The 20,581-nt window shown below is 39.3% G+C and overlaps 1 protein-coding gene across 1 annotated transcript in view; it reads left to right on the top strand.

Moving 5' to 3' along the window:
- LOC112400771 (atrial natriuretic peptide-converting enzyme-like) overlaps positions 1 to 20,581 on the top strand; it is a gene marked incomplete at its 3' end in the record, with an annotated part of 94,927 nt that overhangs the window by 28,160 nt on the left and 46,186 nt on the right. Inside the window, exons 3-4 of the mRNA XM_024746697.1 lie at positions 2,926 to 3,070; positions 15,846 to 16,046. Coding sequence (XP_024602465.1) covers positions 2,926 to 3,070; positions 15,846 to 16,046 — 346 coding nt within the window. The remainder of the gene's footprint in view (positions 1 to 2,925; positions 3,071 to 15,845; positions 16,047 to 20,581) is intronic.

The raw sequence follows: 20,581 nt of genomic DNA on the forward strand, positions 1-20,581 counted from the left end.
GCTAGTTTAAGTGCTGGTTCCCTACAATGTCTTAACTGATCCTCCAGCAAGAAATCATATTCCTATCTTTTGAATTCCTATAAATCTCATGGTGCTTATCATTTGCTACCTCGAAATGTAGTTATTTACATACATATCTTATCTCTCCTACAAGACTGTGAGCTTTGGAGGGGCAGTTGGTCTTAAATCGTTATTATATCCATCACTATGCTTATTATAATTAGTAGGTGTTCAATAACTACTTGTTGAGTAAATGAAGTAAATAAGTCAGTTCTACTACTGTTTCTGTTGAGCTGTAGTTCCACACTGGCTTTTTTAATTTATTTTTTTAAACTTTTTTTAGGGCTGTGTTTGATCTTGAAAGACCTCTTGGTTCCTGAACTACATCTGGGGCTCTGTTGGACTCCACACGGGTTCTGTGTGGTTTGTCCTGGGTCGCCATTAGACCTGTCGTCTGGTCTATGGCCCTTACTTCCTTACCTATGTGTGGCCTTAAATTTATTTATTTTATTTACTTTTGGCTGCATTGGGTCCTCGTTGCTGCACGCAGGCTTTCTCGAGTTGTGGTGAGCAGAGCCCACTCTTCATTGTGGCCCATGGGCTTCAGTAGTTGTGGCACTCGGGCTCAGTAGTTGTGGCTCACTGGCTTAGTTGCTCCACGGCACATGGGATCTTCCCAGGCCAGGGCTCGAACCTGTGTCTCCTGCATTGGTAGGAGGATTCTTTACCACTGCTCCACCAGGGAAGCCCCACACTGGCTTTTTACAGGTAAATGTTATATCCAAGCCTCAAAGGGTACCACCCACCCAATGCTGGAGTTATAATCAATGTGCTATAGCAGATCTTATATTATATTGTGTCAATGTGTTACATCACATTGGGTGAAATCTGAAACTGACCCTCATATACAGAAGGCAAGGAGAGACTGAAGAAAGAGGCAGATGACTCCAGATTGGTAGATGGCAGTTTTAATAAGCAAGGGAACTTACATGCAAGGTTTGTCTTGGACAGCTGCAAGGTGATTAGATCTCCATGCCTGCCAGAATCTTAAGAGTTTATATAGAAGACATAATGGGATGCAGTCATGTATACTATCCAGATGGTCTCAACAGCGCATTGCTCTCTCAAGGCTGTGTCCTTGAAAATGGCTTTGGCTGTGGGAACAGTGGGCGTAACGTACGTTCTAAGGACAGAAGAGGGGGTGAGGAGCCTCTGATTGCCTGAGTCCAGCTCATGGTTCAACTGGTAGGTCAGTCCTTTCCATGACCTCCTCCTGCCACTTAATTGTAAACTAACTCTGAATCAACTCACGTTGGCTGGTCGATTAAACCAGGTTCAAAGGGAATGGGTCAGTAAAGACATTAATCTAGGAAATCAAGCCATTCTTAAGCTAACAGCATACGTTCTTTCAAATAATATCTCCCACGGAGAATTCTTAAAATTACAGAGAGTGTCATCACATCCGTGTATGTAGTGAATATTGCTTGCAATATGTGTTAGTGAACCAGAACTCATTTTGATGTAGGAGGAATAAAGCAGAAATGGAGAATCACATATGCTTTGCAATTCAGAAGAACTCATCAAGGTTGCTTTTTTATCCATGGGAAATTATCAGGTACTGGTTATATACCAGAAAAGATCAAATGCAGGATCATCGGCTAGGACAACTTCTTGATTTTGATAAAGCTCTTTCTCAAAGGTCATTCAATTTAAAAAATTAGATTTTTCTTACAGAGGAAGAACCAACAAAACTCGGTAATGAGTAGCATGGGGGGATGATGGAAATGTCCGGAGTCTCGAGGTTATAGGAATAATGGAGTTTGTTTTAGCACAAATATGGAAGTCAGGAGAACTAGTTTGAAGGTAATGGATAAAGAAGGAGATTAGTTTGGTTTTGGACATGTTGAAAAGAGATGATGCTATGTACTAGGCATCAGAAATATATGATTTAACTTGAAAGGAAGTTCAGGACTCAAGAGATTCAAGAGCTGGGTACACCAAGGTTGTAGTTCAAGCTCTGAAACTGTCAGAGAGGGAAAGGCAAGGAGAGTCAGAAGTCCAAGAGAGAACCATGAGAAACATCTTCATTAATGGGATCAGAAGAGTTGCTCATAGTGACTCAAATCGCTTTTAATTCCATCTCTGTTGAAAAAATTACTCCCCTAAGCCAGTTGCAATAAATGAATTTCCAGACATTGTTTCTGGCAAGATATTGAGCTAAGCAAAATTTAAAGAATTGGAAGACAAGAACTTTATCTCGTTGAACCATCTCCATTGCATCTCATCATTCTCTCACAAATTGATGGGCTGCAGGGGCAGTGTGGACAGTGGAGGGCATCCTGTCAGTGGCCAACAGAACAGGCTCTTTCTCACTGTTCAACTTGCCACTAAATACATGGTCAGTAATATTCAATCTTGCTGAATTATTAATGGTTAAAAACTTATTTGATCTAGATTCATGCAGATTTGGGTTAGGACTAATGAGCAAAACAAGAATGAAGTCTGGATAATGCCCTGTCCACAACTACTCACCAGTACTTTATCACTGTATTAGGCACTCTTTGCTTAGAGTTCTAGGTCAAGGTGAGTTCTTGCCATGGTAAGAACAGCCCTTTGGAATAAAACCAAATTAGCAGATACATTTAAAAAAAAAATCAAGATGGAATATCGTTATAAGTTCATATACTCCTGAAAAACATTTCAGAAATAGATGATTTGCTCTTCCCTGAGTGTGATTTGTAGTTATTGGTTCATTTATTAGTGTGATTTGGTGACTAACCTCATTTCAGGCCCTAAAATACACGGAGGAAAATCTCTTAGGAATGCTGCTTCTTTAACTGGATAGCTGTACTCTAAAATGTCATACCACGTACTGAGTTGCTTTGTAATATTAAAACCATGTTTCATTTTCCTCTCCTACTTTAGGTCTTGGGAGCAGATGATGATACCATGGGTGATGGTTGCTCTCAGAAGCTGGCGACTGTGAATATTCTTCGTTTCCTATTGTTGGTCCTGATTCCATGTATCTGTGCTCTCATTGTCCTGCTGGTGATCCTGCTGTCCTTTGTTGGTAAGTGATGCCATTATTAAAGATAAATGAAGTTAAAATTAAAATTAGCATGATTTATAAGAGCTGTTTCTTTTTTTTTTTTTTTTTTTTGTGGTACGCGGGCCTCTCACTGTTGCGGCCTCTCCCGTTGTGGAGCACAGGCTCCGGACGCGCAGGCTCAGTGGCCATGGCGCACGCGCCCAGCCGCTCTGCAGCATATGGGACCGGGACACAAACCCGTGTCCCCTGCACCGGCAGGCGGACTCTCAACCACTGCGCCACCAGGGAAGCCCAAGAGCTGTTTCTGCTGCTCTGGGTGGTGGTTTACCATTGGAGGATCTTTCCCAGCGGGGAGAAATCTGATTGTATTTGCATTTTCAAAAGACAAAAGACCTGGATACACTATAGGGGACTGGAGGCATAAAGAAATGAAGGCAGGGAGACAGGTTGGCGAATGGCGATTGTCTAAGTAAAAGATGATAAGGGCTTAGATTAAAGCATTTGGTGCACTAAAATCAACAGAAATCAAGACAGATTGGATTTTGGCATGAGGGAGAAAGAGAAATCAAGGTTGACTCTCCGATTTCTAGCTTGGGCAACCAGGTTGATTTTGGTGCCACCTGTTAACGTAGGAAGTAAAGGCGGAGGAGAGGGATGCAGGTAGATGGAGGGCAGGCTGGAAGTTCAGTTAGGACATGTTAAGTTGGAGATACTTGTGGAACAACTAAATACAGTGGAATCATAGTTTAAGTGCATTTATGGTGAGCAAATTCAGCAGTGCAAGCTGGGCCAAGAAATGGAGGACTGTAAGAGTCCAACACCTTACCTTCCTAAGGGAATTTCAAGGGAAATGGTGAGTCTGTGTGATTTCTGGCTTCTGCGCTGACTTTAGAATTTAACTCCCACCCCACTGTTTCTAGTCTGAAGCTGGAACTATCCAGAAGGGAAGCTGAGAAGGGAGCCTGAGTGCAGTTATGAATGTAGGAGTCTCAGTGGAAGCAGCGGGAGTAGATGAGTTGTTAGGAGAAAGGGCACTGATTAAAAGCTGGGGGCATAGGGCTTCCCTGGTGGCGCAGTGGTTGAGAGTCCACCTGCCGGTGCAGGGGACACGGGTTCGTGCCCCGGTCTGGGAAGATCCCACATGCCGCGGGGCGGCTGGGCCCGTGAGCCATGGCCGCTGAGCCTGCGCGTCCGGAGCCTGTGCTCCGCAACGGGAGAGGCCACAACAGTGAGAGGCCCAAAAATCTTGGGGCATAGCCCTGGAGGATGCTGGTGTTTAGGGGAGACAAGGAAAGAGAAAGCATCAAGAGATACCGGAAGTGTTGTTGGAGAAGAAGGAAAGGAACCGGGAAATGCTGGGTTCCACAGAAGCTAAAGGCAGAGAGATGGTCAGAGGTCACAGGGTGACAAGTAAGAAGAGGACAGAAAATGCCTCGGCCCAGGAAGTCTGCAGGTTTTCTATTGGGGTTTTAATCGTCCTGCTCCACGTGGTGCCAGCTCTGGCCTGCTCTCGGGCTAAAGGCAGGACAAAACCCTGAAACTAGCCTCTGCCCCTCTGTTCTTCCAGGACTCCCCTCCCCTCCAGACTTGGCCTGTTTTGTTTCCTTTCCAGTACCGTCGGGTCGTTGCTTTTTTGTGTTTTGTCCAGAGTTTATAGTTGTTATGTCTGGGAGGGTCTGTCTGGTAGACGCTCCCTCAGTCATACCCCTGTCTTTTTTTTTTTTTGCGGTATGCGGGCCTCTTACTGTTGTGGCCTCTCCCGTTGCGGAGCACAGGCTCCGGACGCGCAGGCTCAGCGGCCATGGCTCACGGGGCCAGCCACTGCACGGCCTGTGGGATCTTCCCGGGGGCACGAACCCGTGTCCCCTGCATCGGCAGGCAGACTCTCAACCACTGCGCCACCAGGGAAGTCCCCCTGTCATTTTTAACAGTCTCATTCTCAGAACACTGTGTGGAATGGCTCACACACTGTGAAGAGTATTTCCTTTCAATCTCAGGGTGGAATGCTAATATAAGTTTAAAACCCATTTTTAAGTGCTTCAGAGCTTAGAGGCCTCTGAGAAGAGGCAGGGTGCTATTAAAACAGTGTTTTAATTGGGTTTATTTGTTTGTTTATATATTAAATTTAAACATTTTTATTACTTTATTGAAATTTAATTTACATACCATACAATTTACCCATTTAAAATGTGTAATTCAATAATTTTTAATATGTTCACAGGTAAGTTCAACCATCACCACAGTCAATTTTGGAACATTTTCATTACCTCAAGAAGAAACTCTATTCCCTTTTAGCTATCTGTCACCCTCCCATCTTTCTGTCTCCCCTGTGCTCCAGCCCTAAGCAACCACTAATGTACTTTGTGTCTCTATAGATTCCCCTATTCTGGACATTTCATATGACCATATGTGGTTTTTGTGACTGGCTTCTTTCACTCCACATAATATTTTCAAGGTTCATCCATGTTTTAGTATCTATCAGTACTTCATTCCTTATGGTGAAATATTACTCCATTGTATGGATTTACCACGTTAAAAAAATCCATTTATCAATTGATGGACATTTTAGTTGTTTCCATCTTTCGGCTATTACGAATAATGTTGCCCTGAACCTTCATGTTCAAGTTTTTGTGTGGACATATGTTTTCATTTATCTTGGGCTTATACCTAGGGGTAGATTTTTCTTGTATTACTTATATGAGATTAGGAAGTGAACCAATTTGTAACCATTTCTTAGTGCTATTTTGGCTTATATGTAGGTAACCTTTAGAAAGTGGGTGTTTTCCAGACAGTCTTCAAAAGCATTCTTTTCATAGGCTCTGCACCAGATGATTTGATATAGATATATTAAGTAATATCTGCCCAAATAAACATTTCCTGTTTTATAACTGAGATGTTTGTTGTTTTAATGAGCGATAAAATCATTTTATACCTTTGTTTAAAAAACCTCATTAGATTCTGCTTGCTTTTAAGAATGTTCTGTTTGGTTTGCGCTTAAAATCCGTGCTCTTTCAAAGTTTTGTAGTTATTTCTGGGTCTGTAAGGGTTGCTAAGGGATGCTGGAATGCCAAATAACAGGAGCTCTAGCTTCAAAAGGCAAAGAGATAATAGTGAGAAGTTTATTGATTAGGAAGAGATAATAAAACCTTATGCTAATAAACACAGATGCACTACGCGTTTCTAATTTTGTCTCTTTGGGCTTCTGGCATGCATAAAGCCAAGATGGCAGAGATTTCTGAAGATAAGAGAGTTGGACTTTCTGAATAATTATTTCAGCAGCAGGCTATAGAAAAGAGCAATAGCAAATCGTTTCTCTCCTCAACCCCTTAAACTGAAGCTGGAGCTACAAAGGTTTCGCTTAGTTTAATTTAGTTTAGTTTGGACTCTAAAATGAAGATTCAGGTATTTGAAGGAAATTGAAGAGAAAAATGAAGAGTAAGAAAGGTACAATATTATACCTGGGTTTTTATTTTTCAGTTATAGTCTAATACTGAAGGGCCATGTGACCTGGAAGAAAGAATTTATAACTCAACGCTAGGAGGTCTGGGTTTAGCATCTTACTCTTCCATTTACTAGATGGGTGACTTTTGGTCACATGCTTTACCTTCTCTGTAAGGTGGGGAATATAATGCTTATTCATTTCAGAGAATTGTTATGGAAGTAAAATGAAATAATATCTGTGAAAGTGTTTTTATTTATTTAGTTTAAAAAATTGTTTTATTTTCTATTGGAGTATAGTTGATTAATAACATGTTAGTTTCAGGTGCATAGCAGAGTAATTCAGTTATACATATACATTCTATTCTTTTTCAAATTCTTTTTCCATTTAAGTTAATACGAGTATTGAGCAGAATTCCCTGTGCTATACATAGGTCCTTGTTGGTTATCTTTCTTTATTTTTATTTTTTTTTTTGGCTATGCCGCGTGGCACGTGGGATCTTAGTTTCCCGACCACGGATCGAACCCGCACTCCCTGCAGTGGAAACGTGAAGTCTTATCCACTGGACCACCAGGGAAGTCCTGTTGGTTATCCATTTTAAATATAGCAGTGTGTACATGTCAATCCCAAACTTCCAATCTATCCCTTCCCCCCGGTAACCATAAGTTTGTTCTCTAAGTCTGTGAGTCTGTTTCTGCTTTGTAAATAAGTTCTTTTGTATCATTTTTTTTAGATTCTGCATATAATGGTATCATATTGTGAAAGTGTTTTTATAGGTGATAACATTCATTATGAGAGTAAAAAATTGGTTTTTGCTTATGAATATTATTACTAATATTAGATAACTTGTTAATAAATAGTTCTCTTACACTCAAAAATTAACCAAAAATGTCCTTATCTCATTTTAACTCTATCTGTAAGAACTAAAATCTGTGAACTATGACCCATCATCATAGTAATCCCATAATTTATAACCCCATAACCCTACAACCAAGCCATTGCCATAGTATAGTTTAATTGCTAGTAAAGTAGCTAGGAAGAAGTAAAGTTGACCGACTGTTGGATTTGCAGTGTGATGCCAAGTTTCACTTGACTGTTAGGCTCAGGCCTGAGAGCCACTTTCAGAGACTCATTCCTCTCTTATAAGAGCTAAACTAGCAGTTTAGTTCTTCCATCACATGTTGTGCTTCCATCACAGGACTGCAAGAGTCAGCTAGTACCATGGAATACTTGATCAGAGCTTGGACTGATATCTGCCTTAAATTATTTATAAATAATATAGAAACATTATATATGCAACACTTAAAGTAAAATTATGTTGACATGTTGAGCAACATTGAACAGACATAAAATAGTAGATATAATTTGATACTGTTTATTCCTTTATTGAATGTCTGTGAAATTTGAGGCAGTATCCTATGGGACTTGGGCACAGCCCTGAATCAGCATATCCTCATGGGCTTCCTAGTTCAGTGAAGGAGGGACACCTAAAAATGACCACACAGTTGATTAGTTACCACAGAGGTAACTCCTATGCAGGAAGAGAGTTTCTTTGAGACAAGGTCTGACAGGGTCTGAACGTGGTCTGGGAAGCCTTCCCTGAGGGGGTGGCGCTTTAACCATGACCTTCACCATGAGGATTTTGGAGTGGGGGAGTGGCGTGATTGATCTGGTTGGGGATGTTAAAAGGGTTTTTTGACACCTGTCTAGAGAAAGGGTTGAAGTGGGTAGAGAATGTGGCAGGGGAAAAAATAGAAAGTTATTTCAAGCATCTTATAAATGTGCTTTGGAGTATGGTCTGCACTGATTTTTTTTTTTTTTTTTTTTTTTTTAAGAAGAAGTCTTCTTAGAAGCCCACATGATTTAAATTTATTTATTTATTTATTTCTGGCTGTGCTGGGTCTTCGTTTCTGTGCGAGGGCTTTCTCTAGTTGCGGTGAGCGGGGGCCACTCTTCATCGCGGTGCGCGGGCCTCTCGCTCTCGCGGCCTCTCTTGTTGCGGAGCACAGGCTCCAGACGTCTGCACTGATTTTTGCAAACTATTATTCATCTCAATTTGATTTCATCAAAGGTGTGGTCCCCCCACATCTCATTAGAATGTTCTTAACTATTTTTCCCCCAGCTGTTGAAGACTTGGTTTCAAAGTCTCGTCCACTCATCCACATCTAAAATAAATTTTGTTTTAGCCTTAAGCTTAAGAATGGCCTAAGGTTACTATTCCTAGTTTTCTTAATTCTATGTAAAGTCTATGTGGGACCTATTAATTTTTTATTTTTGTCACGCATTGAAGAAGAAAGAAATTATAGTGGTGGGGAGTATAGGAAATATGGTAAAATAGTTTGTTTTTCTTGAACTCAAGAGAAATATTCCTCTATAAAAGTGACTTTCCTCTTCAAAAATGCTAGATGAGCTGGAGATCATTGAACTTAAATATAGTTTTTCTCTTACCGAATTTCTTAGCAGCTTGTGGCTTTTACAAGAATTTGGAATGATAAGAATCTTAACTTCCTAACTTATAGTGTTGTGTTTTGAATATCATTTTAAAATGGAAAACTTCCCAGATCCTGATTTCTTTTCACCAAAACCTTAAGATTTTCCATGCTCTTTTATGACCTGACTCCATGTTCCTTATTTAATTCTCCAAATTCCTTTAATAATGCTGGTCTTCTGAGCAGATGCAAAAACATAGAGTTCTCAAACCTGAAAATATTTTTTCGTTAATTCCTTAGGCCTGAGGTTATGCATTATGTCTAAAGTTTTGGAAAGGGCAGTCTAAAGCCTTGCACTCAAAGTGTAGTCCGTGGATGCAGCATCAGCATCGCTTGGGAGTTTGTGTGAAATGCAGAATCTGGAATCTTGGGCCCCACTCCAGACCTGCCAAATTTGCCTTCTAATGAGATCCCCAGGTGATTTCTAGGCTTCATCCAGTCCTTAACCCACTGCAATCTGACCTTTTCCTCTTCCTCTTCTTTTCCTACTACTAAGTCTGTTCTGAGGCCTCCAGTGTCCTTTTTTTGAATGTGCAGAATTTGGAACCGATGTGTGTTTGAACAAGAGTTTGAAACGGAGAGCCTGTGCTTTCTCTCTGTGTTTGTTTCCATCTGGTCACAATGAGCATGCCCGTTTCTGGTGCCAACAATGCTTTCTTCCATTCAGATGGGACGCCCAGATATCATCTTGGTCAGTCTTGACTACTCCCTTCTTCTCGAAATGCTCTTCTGCTTTGCCTGGATATTATCATTTCTAATTTTCCTTCTATTTCTGGCGGCTCTTTCTCTGTCTCCTTAAGCTCATCTTTCTCTACCTATCCAGTAAATTTGGGGGCGTCTGTCCTAAGCTCTCTTCTCACTTTGCACCCATACGTCTCTAGACAATATCATCTTCTCCCATGACTTCCTTCATCATTCATGCATTCAACAAGTACTTATTGAGACCTTCACTGGTGCCAAGCATTCTGCTGGGTGCTTGAGATGCAGGCATGCATAATATACCTTCCGACCTTCGAGGAGGCAGACAGGAAAACAGACAATTTCACTTGAGTGTGTATGTGGTATATGCAGAGTGTGCTCTGGGAACACAAAGAAGATGCACATTTGTGGGGAAGTCTGGCAAGGCCTTCTGGAGAAAGTGTTTAGATTGCCCGGGATTTAGACTTTTTTCACCTTGAATGTTTCATAGCATTTTTTACTCAATGTATTTATAATAATTACAGTAACAAAAGGAAGCTTCTACAACTTTTATTTTTCATTCTCTATTATCGTATCAGTCAGGGCAGGCTATGCTATGCTGTGTAACACAAATAATTCTAATATATTAGTGGCTTAACAACAACGAAGGTCAGTTTCTCATTTGCAACATGTGCTCTGCAAGATGGCAGGGGGGGCTATGCTTATTCAGGTCATTAAAGGACTAAATTGATGGACCAGCCATCATCTTGAACCTTTGTGGTTATTGTGCCAGAAAGAAAGAAAGAGAGCCCTGGAGTAACTTCTATACTTTTTTTATACTTTTAAAAAAGTATATAATGCAGCATCACTAATTATAATCACAATGCCGTACCTTAGATCCCCAGAACTTACTCATCTTATAATTGGAAGTTCGTACCCTTTGACCAACATCAAAGATATCAAGAGACAGAATGAGGCAAAGGAATGTAACCCCAGCATGTGCCCTAGTAGAATGGGAGAGAATTGAAAATATTTGATGAATAACACTAAGGCAACCACCCCATCTTGGTAAATATCTTCATTTACCCAGTAATTCAAACCGGAAACCTTGAAGGGACCTCTGACTCTTTCCATTATGTTCTTACAATTTTGCCTCTGAAAGCTCTCTCCCAAATGTTCCCTTTGTTCTCACTGCTTTTGCCTTGACTCAGTCCTTCTTTTCTCGCTTGGGCTCTTGCAATAGCCTTCTAACTGTCTGCTAGACTTAGCCCCTTTCAAGCATCACCCTGTTGCCAGAGTGATTATTATAACATTCTACCCCATTTAAGACTCTGCAAAATTTCTCTATCACAACAAGATCAATTCCAAACCTATGACAGGAATACCCTTCCCAGTCTGGTTTCTACTTCCTTTCAAACCTTTTCTCTTGCCAGTCCCCTGTGTGCCAGCCATGTTTAACTACCTGCTAGTCAGCCTTTGCATATTTTCCCCTTTGCTCTATCTAGAAAGTTCTCTGTTCCCTATTACTACAACCCCCTCTTCCCCACAAATTTTCTAGGCTCAAACCTAGAAAATCCCTACTCATCTTTTAAGATTCACATGGAGGATCTTCTTCCCTAAGAAACCTTTCCTGACTTTCTCAAATGGAATGACAACTTCTTCTCTAATTATTGTCACCGGATTGTCCTATGCATATCATTCTCAAAGCATTTGTATCATGGTCTGTAGTTTTAGGCTACATGCCTGTCTCCGCCAACTTATCTATAAACATCTCGATGATAAGAAACTCTTACTAAATTTTGTAATTTACTTTCAGCAGAGAGTAAAATACATAGTTCCTGGCACATAGAAAATGCAAAGTAAATGTTACCACATGGCTAGAGATATAAAGATAAGGAATTAATTTCAAACTCATATCATAGGAAAATAAATTTTTTTAACATGCAGATGATGGTTGATTTTTTTTAACTTGTATACCTTGTCCAAAATGAGAAGGGTGTGTGGGTGTGTGTGTATGGGTATGTGTCATGTCCCAACTCAGTTCTTGGGTAAAGTTAAATAACTTCCGTAAGCTTTGGTTTCCTTCCCTCTGAAACTTCATAAAGAAGAGTTAATTATAGCATCTGTTTCATGGGATTGTTGGAAGGCTAACTCAATAAATGCCCATAGTGAGGATACTTAGTAAGGTGCCTGTGTTAGTTTCCTATTGCTGCTATAACAACTTGGTAGCTTAAAATAACACAAATATAGTACCTTAGAGTTATGGAGGTCAGAAGTCCAAAATTGGTCTCACTGGGCTAAAATTAAGGTGTCGGTAGTACTGTATTCCTTCTGGAGGCTCTAGGGGCCAGTCTGTTTTCTGCCTTTTCCAGCTTCTAGAGGCTTCCTGCGTTCCTTGGCTTGTGGCCCCTTGCCATCTTCAAAATGAGCAATGGCCCATTGAGTCTTTCTCACACTGCATAGCTCTGACACACACCCTCTCACCTCCCTCTTCTGCTTGCAAGGATTCCATGGCTACCGTGGGCTCACCTGAATAATCCAGGATAATTTCCCCATCTCAGATTCCCTAACTTACATCTGCAACATCCCTTTTGCCATGTAAGGTATGTAAAGTAACCTATTCACAGGTTCTGGGACTCGGGATGTGGACATCTCTGGGGGGAGCATTATTTTGCTGCCACAGTGCTCAATCCACTCATTGTAGATGATCAGTAATACTTGACTATTATTGTTGCAAATGCAGACTGTTTCTTAAACATTGTTAAATAGAGCTGTGTTATAGCTGAAACACTTTTGAGCCATACAGCCTTGATGTAATGTGGCCTTCTATTAATAACTTAGCATGAAAGAGTCACAGTTGTTTTACTCCAAAAGTGGGTTAAGTGATTCACTTTTGAAAATTACCTTAGCTGTTTTATTATGCTGGGATGCACTTAGAGTAAAAGGAAATTGGCATTTATTTAAAAGTACTTTAGGACTTCCCTGGTGGCGCAGTGGTTAAGAATCTGCCTGCCGATGCAGAGGATACGGGTTCGAGCCCTGGTCCTGGAAGATCCCACATGCTGCGGAACAAATAAGTCTGTGTACCACAATTACTGAGCCTGCGCTCTAGAGCCCGTGCTCCGCAACAAGAGAAGCCCCCGCAGTGAGAAGCCTGCGCGTTGAAACAAAGAGTAGCCTCCCGCTCACCGCAACTAGAGAAAGCCCATGCGCAGCAACGAAGACCCAGTGCAGCCGAAAATAAAAATAAAATATAAAAGTACCTTAGTAGCCCTAAGGAAGACAATTTTACTTTCATTACTATTACTGTGTAGTAATGACTAACAGTTATTGAGAACTTACTGTATGCCAGGAACTGCTCCAAGTGTTTATGTATGTATTGACTAATTTGATCCTAATGGCTGGCCCAATAAGGGGAGGTACTTTGATTTTCCTTATTTTATGGCAGTTGAGAGTTTGCCCAAAGTTTCAGTGCTAGTAAGTAGTGATGGGATTTAAACCCAGGTGGTCAGGCTGTAGAATCTGTACTTTTAACCACAGCACTGTTAAAATAGGAATGTGGAAAAGGATGGGGCAACACTGAAAGAATGAACACTCTACTTTGGGCTGATATCTCTCAGCATTTTTGTAGCTCATCGTGATGTAGCTTAACAGTATTTAGTCTTACTGAATTCTGTCTTTTGTGCTTTTAAAAAATGCATAATAGAGGACCAACTGTGAGTTGAGAGTAGGTTAGTTTCCAGAGATGCTTGAAAACAAATGGTCTAGTCAGTTTAGGCTTTTAAAGACAGGTCCTTTAGGCTTGTCGTCTTTGTCTTTCTCTCAAAAATATAGTTGAGGGACATTAGCTGCAGCAACTACCGTATATCATGTGTTATCTTTCTATTCTGCCAACTTGCTTTGATATGGAGAGTTTAAGAGCAAGGAAACTGCTTTTTTTTTTTAAGGAAGTTGTTTTTCAAGGCAGTGTTTCCTGAAAAAGTTGGTGTTTAAAGAATATTTCAGAGTAAACAGATATTATTAGCACTTTCACCCCTATGGTTAGGTGAAAAAGTTAAAGGAAAGATTATTAATAAGGCTAGTCATTACAAACAAAATGTTAAGAACAACTGTTGAAATATTTCATACGATAAGGAACTCCCTTTAAGTGAATTACACAGGGATATAACTGAGGAGTTGGCATTTGCTCAAAGTGTGTTGATAGAGCTGGATGCTGACTTATAGGGTCAGTGTGATAAGTAAATTGATTTTATGGGTCTTATACATTCATTATAGCCATGTTAGTGGAAATAACACGTTATGTGCAAAATCTCTATGCCAAAATTAGCAAAGAAGAGAGCAACTAATAAGTGAAAAATAAAATTATATCTAATTAGTAAATTTTTCTGTATGAATAAAATACACATTATATAGAGAACAAATCTATCACATACATTTATCTTGATCTAGGATCAATTCTAAATCATTTTGAAAATCATAAACAATTAAATGAAGTCTTTCATTTCACCTACTGCATTTAATATTTATTCATAATTGCACAGTTTGGGGAGTGTGTTACCTGCACCACATGGTCATGATTTAGCTTTTACACTCCACCGTTTTACTTAGAATCCTGTTGACCTTAGTTAGCTAGAAAACAGCTGCTTTTCTATTTTGATTTGTAGTTAATGTTTTCCAAGTGTCAAGCACATGGAGAGAAATTTTTTCTGTAGACTAATATTAAACATTTTATTTATATTTCTTTTTTTTTTTTTTTAATGGTCCATGGGCTGCTGGGAAAAGTGAGAGCCAAGTAGAGCATTCACTGTAAATGCTTTTAGGGAAAAAAAAGTCTCCCTTGGGTATTTCTATAATGGATCAATATCACATTCATTTATTTTCGTGGCATACTCAACCAGAGTGCTATATTCTGGAAACACTCTGTTGTCTATTTTGACTGAGTTAAAAATACATGATCTCTTTGAAAGTTTCCAGATTTTCTGCCTAAAGCTAAAGCTAGGGGATTCCCAATAGTCTTAGGTTGGACTCTTTATTTTGTCCATGAATAAATACCTTGAGGAAGTGACCAGTTGATAATCTTAGTATAATGCCTGTTTCTTATAATCAAATTTATAGTTTCTGGTCGAAGATGAAGATAATATAGTTTCTTCTTTTAGTTTTGCTGGAATTGGAGTTTTACTTTTTTGTGGGGGGGTGGTTTCTACGAGTGTTGGGAAATATTTGAGCCCTATTATTTTTATTATCTGTTGTGTGTAGTTCACTGAAATTTAGTGCCAAGTGTGGAGAAATAGAAGGCCGCAGGTAAGCTAGCACTGTTGTCCTTTGTGGCAGGTAGAAAGATAGGGAGAGCTTGTGTCCTGGGTACTGAGGAGCCTAAAATGATGTGTGAAATTGAGACACTGAGAAAGCAGGAAGGAAACACTGTAAGATTTGCCACATTTTATTTGTGGTGAGTCCCAGGTGAGGGCACTAGGAAACCTGGATGGGAGACTCAATTTCTAAACCTTTAGCTCTTGAGAAGCAGTAGCCACCTCACAGGGTTATGTGATCTACGACAGAAGAGAAACTACTGGTTGTCGCGAGAAGTGGGTGGTCTTGCTGGCCATCATTTTCTCTTTGCGTTTGCCTGGGAAAGCAGCTCTAGAGTTTCCCTAATACGTTTTTTAAAATAAATATTTCTAGACAACTCTCTAGCAGTCCAGTGGTTAGGACTCCGCACCCTTACTGCAGGGGGCACGGGTTTGATCCCTGGTTGGGGAACTAAGATCCTGCAAGCCGTGCAGTGCAGCCAAAAATAATAAATAAAAATAAAATAAGGGGCTTCCCTGGTGGCGCAGTGGTTGAGAATACGCCTGCCAATGCAGGGGACACGGGTTCGAGCCCTGGTCCGGGAAGATCCCACATGTCACGGAGCAGCTGGGCCCGTGAGCCACAACTACTGAGCCTGCGCGTCTGGAGCCTGTGCTCCGCAACAAGAGCGGCTGAGATAGTGAGAGGCCCACGCACCACGATGAAGAGTGGACCCCGCTTGCCGCAATTAGAGAAAGCCCTCGTACAGAAACGAAGACCCAACTCAGCCAAAAATAAATAAATAAATATATTAATTTTTTTAAAAACTAAAATTAAAATAAAATAAAGTAAAATAAATACTTCTAGTAATGTTTTAAAATATCTTTTTTTGGTCTTTCAGGAACATTAAAAAAAGCCTATTTTAAATCAAACGGGAGTGAACCTTTGGTCACTGATGGTGAAGTCCACGTGTATGATGTTATTCTTCCAAGTACAACTCATAACGAGAGCACCGGAACATCTACTGCCAATCCCACCCAACACATTCCAGCCTGGACTATGGATGCTTCTCTCCCAGGGGACCTAAATCACAGGAGCACAAGTAAGTCTGAAGGTACTAAGTAGCTGGGCCCTTTAATGTCTGTGGAACCCACAGGTAGATTTTTAAGTGTGGCAATTGATGCTCTTAATCACAATCACTTACTGGTCACACAGGAAAAGCTCTGCTCCCTTATCTAGCAAGCATAGCCAAGTGCCCTGTTCCTAAACATGAAATGCCCTCAGCTCAGCCATCCAGATAGGGACTGGAGTAAGAAATAAAAAGGTACCAATGCCATTCAGTGTTTCTGAGACATAAAAATTTATGCTGCTTGCCCCAGTATGACAGTGTCGATTTTACGGTGGTTCTGTTTTTTAAGTTTTAAGTTACTTATTTTGAGATTGTTAAGTTAATAAGTAAACTAAGTTACTTATTTTGTTATTGGTGCCTTGTGGCAGGTGTCCTAATTCTGTGGTTCTTCGAGGTAATTTCGCTGTAAGCATCTTTGCCTTAGAGATCTTTGCTGTAAGCATTTCTGCCTCATAATTAATTGGTTGTAAGGCAATTTTACCATGAAAGATATAAAATGAAAAATGAAAGAGGGACATTTAAAAAGACATAATGAAATGTGAGAAATGAATAACAATTAAAAAGACATTGCTAAATACAAAATTTTTGAATATGTTTGAAATGTGTGTAGATTCATGGTGACACTGTACAAATAACTGATTTTATTTTGTGAGTTGTACCTTGTCTTCCAAGTCTTCTGTTTATAGTATTTTTATACACTTTTTTTTTTGGCTTGTTGATTTGTCTCCTCGTTCAGCATTGCGCTTTTTCTTTTTTGCTAAAATTTGTTCCTTTGTTAAGAGAGGTATCAGTTTCCAAATACTAGGATGCATATTTGTAACTGAGTTCTGTGTTGCACTGTGAAAGCCTTCTCCACTGGTGTTTGTTCCTCGCATACTGTCACACGTCCATTGATAGACTTTCCAAAGTTCTATGGGAAATGTAGGTTCAACTCTGCGCCTCTGAGGCCCTCAGCCTCTTTCTCCTCCAGTGCAGTGTTTCAAGATAAGAAACCAACACAAAGCAAATCGTCTTCTGTCAGCTCAATAAAGCCATCAATAACGTCTCTAAGTGGAAGAAATGATAACACATTTCAACCCGTTGAAACCAAACTGTCAACCAGGTAGTTTACCTTTCATTGCAGAATTGCCTTACAGTCAATTAGTTATGTGGTGAAAATGTTTGCAATGAGATGCTTACAGTGAGAAGTGAGAAGACCAGGCACGCAGTTCTATAATCAAATGCCAAGGGATTTGACAGGAGCTATCCCTTCATTTGCTTTCGAGGTGTCTGTGTGTTCTCTCTCATTTCCTGGTTTTATTGGCCGGGCAATTTATTTTACTTGTTGGTGACTGACAGATAATCACACCTTGAGGAAAATGGCATGGCCAAAACTTCTATTTGAGGACAAATGGAGGTATTTGTCAGTCATTCCAGAAAAAGTGCTTGCAGAGAGAGAGAGAAGACAGAAAGTGTGGAGATGGGTCCAGTTAGATGGCAACAGATGATATGCTCTGGAATGTGACTCTATCCCTCAATACCTCTCCAATTTTTTTTAGTAAAGTTACTAACCTTCCAGAATGCTAGTGGGAGTGGATTAGTGTGGAAAGTTACCTAGTCAGTACTGATAAATCATAATCAGAGCACAGTCACTGTTAAGAGCTTTCTCTGCAGTTGTCTTGAGTCTTACTTTCTACTTCCTAAAACAAGGTTATGTGATTGAAAATTACCCAAAACCCATTCATCCCTGATCACTTTCTTGTTTGTTGCTCCCTCCTTCCTGAAAACCTCCAAAGGGAAATCACATCTTAGGTCTAGGACAGAATATTTATTTTCATTCTGAGCCAGGAAGGGAAGGATTAAGCTGACTCTTAAACTATCATAGTATGTTTGCCAGTATCTGAAGAAACGCAGGATTATTCTATCTCTCTAGCCCCAAAGAGTCAGAATGTTTGGCTTCCGTTGTTTCATGGAGCACTGATAGATATTAACTGTTTCTTATGCTTAAGAGTTCACCAGCGATTTATACGGATTCATATTCATTACCTGACGGTAATACTACAAACCCAAATTATGCTAAGTAAAATTTGTTTTCCTCAAGGGTTTAATTTTGAAGTTTTTAGTATTTCAGTCATGTCTTAAACACTTCATTCTTTTTTTTTTTTTTTTTACATCTTTATTGGAGTATAATTGCTTTACAATGGTGTGTTAGTTTCTGCTTTATAACAAGCACTTCATTATTCTTAGGGCAGTGTTTTTCAACAAAAGGGCAGAAGTAATTTAAGCAAAAACTCAGTCCAGTTAATGTGGTTGCAATTACAGCAATTGTTATTTTCTTTTACAAGGTGGATTTGTCTCTATTTTGAAAGTTCTGTCATTTGTTAAGATTCAAATAGAGGTGACAAACACATACCCTGAAGAGTAAAGAAACATATGGTCCTTGCTGCTCAGTTTGGAAGTTTGATGGGAGTCTGTTTGACTCATTTTCTCTTCCTATGGGTGGAACATTGCTTGAGAATATGAACGTAATTTGACATGTAAAGGAAACCCAGGTGAAATTAGAATGATTAAATGTAGAAAGGTCAAAACCTTTGAAAATGTGTCATTCTGTCTTGTTAATGTACTTGACAGTTAGCGTTGGGCTTTACCGTCTCACCACATAGACCCTCAATAGACTGTCTATAATAACTAAAATTATTTATTGTTAGGGATTTGATAGTTTTTCATACACTTCAGTAATACTGCTAGTCTGTGAGTACAGAGCTTTCGATAGTTTTCAGGGCAAGTTTGAATATTTTCTTTGTGGTCCTTATTATTTTTTTTTTAATTTTATTGAAGTATAGTTGATTTACAGTGCAGTGTTAATTTCTTCTGTACGGCAAAGTGATTCAGTTATACATACATATATATTCTTTTTCATATTCTTTTCCATTATGGTTTATCACAGGATATTGAATATAGTTCCCTGTGCTACACAGTAAGACCTTGTTGTTTATCTCTCTGTGGCCCTTATAATTAGCTGACAAGGTATGCAGGACAGGTATACAGGCCATTTTTCAAGGTATGAAATTGAGGCTTAGGGAAATTAAGTTGATGTATCCGGTGTCACTTATTTACTAATTGGTAGCCATGGAATTGGGATTCAGGTCTTGGGACTCCTAGACCAGCGTTCTTTCAAGTATTTCATGCTTCCTTATTTAATTTCATTGCTTTCTTTTCAGTAGCAGGAGCATTTCTGAGCAAATTTTAAGCTCCAGGAGAGTCATGTATTTTGTTTACTGCTTTATAGCCAGTGCTCAACAAAATATTTGTTGAATGAATAAATAAATGAACTACAGTCATTTCAAAAATTTAATATCTGACCTCTTCTTATTGGTGATGCCAAATCACACTTCTCACTTGGTATTTATTTAACCAATTTTACTTAAAGTATAATTTAATGCTTATTTCTCTACTAACACCTAGCAGAGAATTTACTTTTATTCCTTTTTTAAAAAAATATTATTCTCTAATTAAAGTGTCATTCTAAATTTCTGGCATATGTAAAAGCTTTTTGAGTCCACTCTAGTCCAAAAATACAGTGGCAAGACATTCTGTCCTTCTCAATATCCTGGGTAGAAAACGAAGGGGAGAACTCCTGGCAAAATGTACCAGGAAATAGCCTTTCCTTAAGACACTTCCTTTTGGGGGTCCTTAATATCATGCCAAAGCAAAGAATACTGCAGTTTGTAAAGTTTTAGCCAGATGCCTCCTAGGTTACACTGTGTGGCAGAGCTTTGTAAATGTGAAATAGGCTTTATGTGACATCCGTTACATCTGGAGTTTCATTAGTTACATTTTGAAAACCAGTTGTAATATGGAAAGGAAAAAGGCCCATAGTTAGCTTTCATGCTGTATCTCAGCAAGGGATTTTCCTAGGTTGCATTCTGTGTTTAGATTTTTATTTTCATCTTTTCTTCTTATATATTTTATAAATATTTAAGCATAAATTGAATTTTAAGGAGAGGGAAAAACTCTTTGACCAACCAAGAGCTTTTGGGTTAAAAATAATATGGCACAAAATAAGATAGCCTAGAAACTCTAATCAGGAATTAAAGTGACATGAGAGTGGGCTAATGTGCTGAAAGCGTAAAGTGTTTTGTTCTCTCATTGTGCTCTTTGATGACCAGCTCCTAAATCTTCTATATCAGATGAAAACACATCACACCTCTCATTCACTTACAGAAAGCTTTTTGAGGTATAATCCACGTACCATTAAATTTGACCTCTAATACATACAATTCAGTATTTTTAAAATGTATTCACAGAGTTATCAACTATCACCACTATCTAATTTTAGAACATTTTCATCACTGCAAAAAGAAATGCTGTATCCATTATTCCTCATTTCCCCTCTCCCTCAGCCTGTGTCCAAAACTAATCTACTTTCAGTCTCTGTAGATTTGCCTATTCTGAACATTTCATATAAAGGGCATCATACAATAAATGTGTGGCTTTTGTGACTGGCTTTTCATATTTTTCTTGGATAT

Source organism: Neophocaena asiaeorientalis, unplaced genomic scaffold (assembly GCF_003031525.2).
Source record: "Neophocaena asiaeorientalis asiaeorientalis breed wild unplaced genomic scaffold, Neophocaena_asiaeorientalis_V1.1 scaffold19, whole genome shotgun sequence".
NCBI classification, from domain to species: Eukaryota; Metazoa; Chordata; class Mammalia; order Artiodactyla; family Phocoenidae; genus Neophocaena; species Neophocaena asiaeorientalis.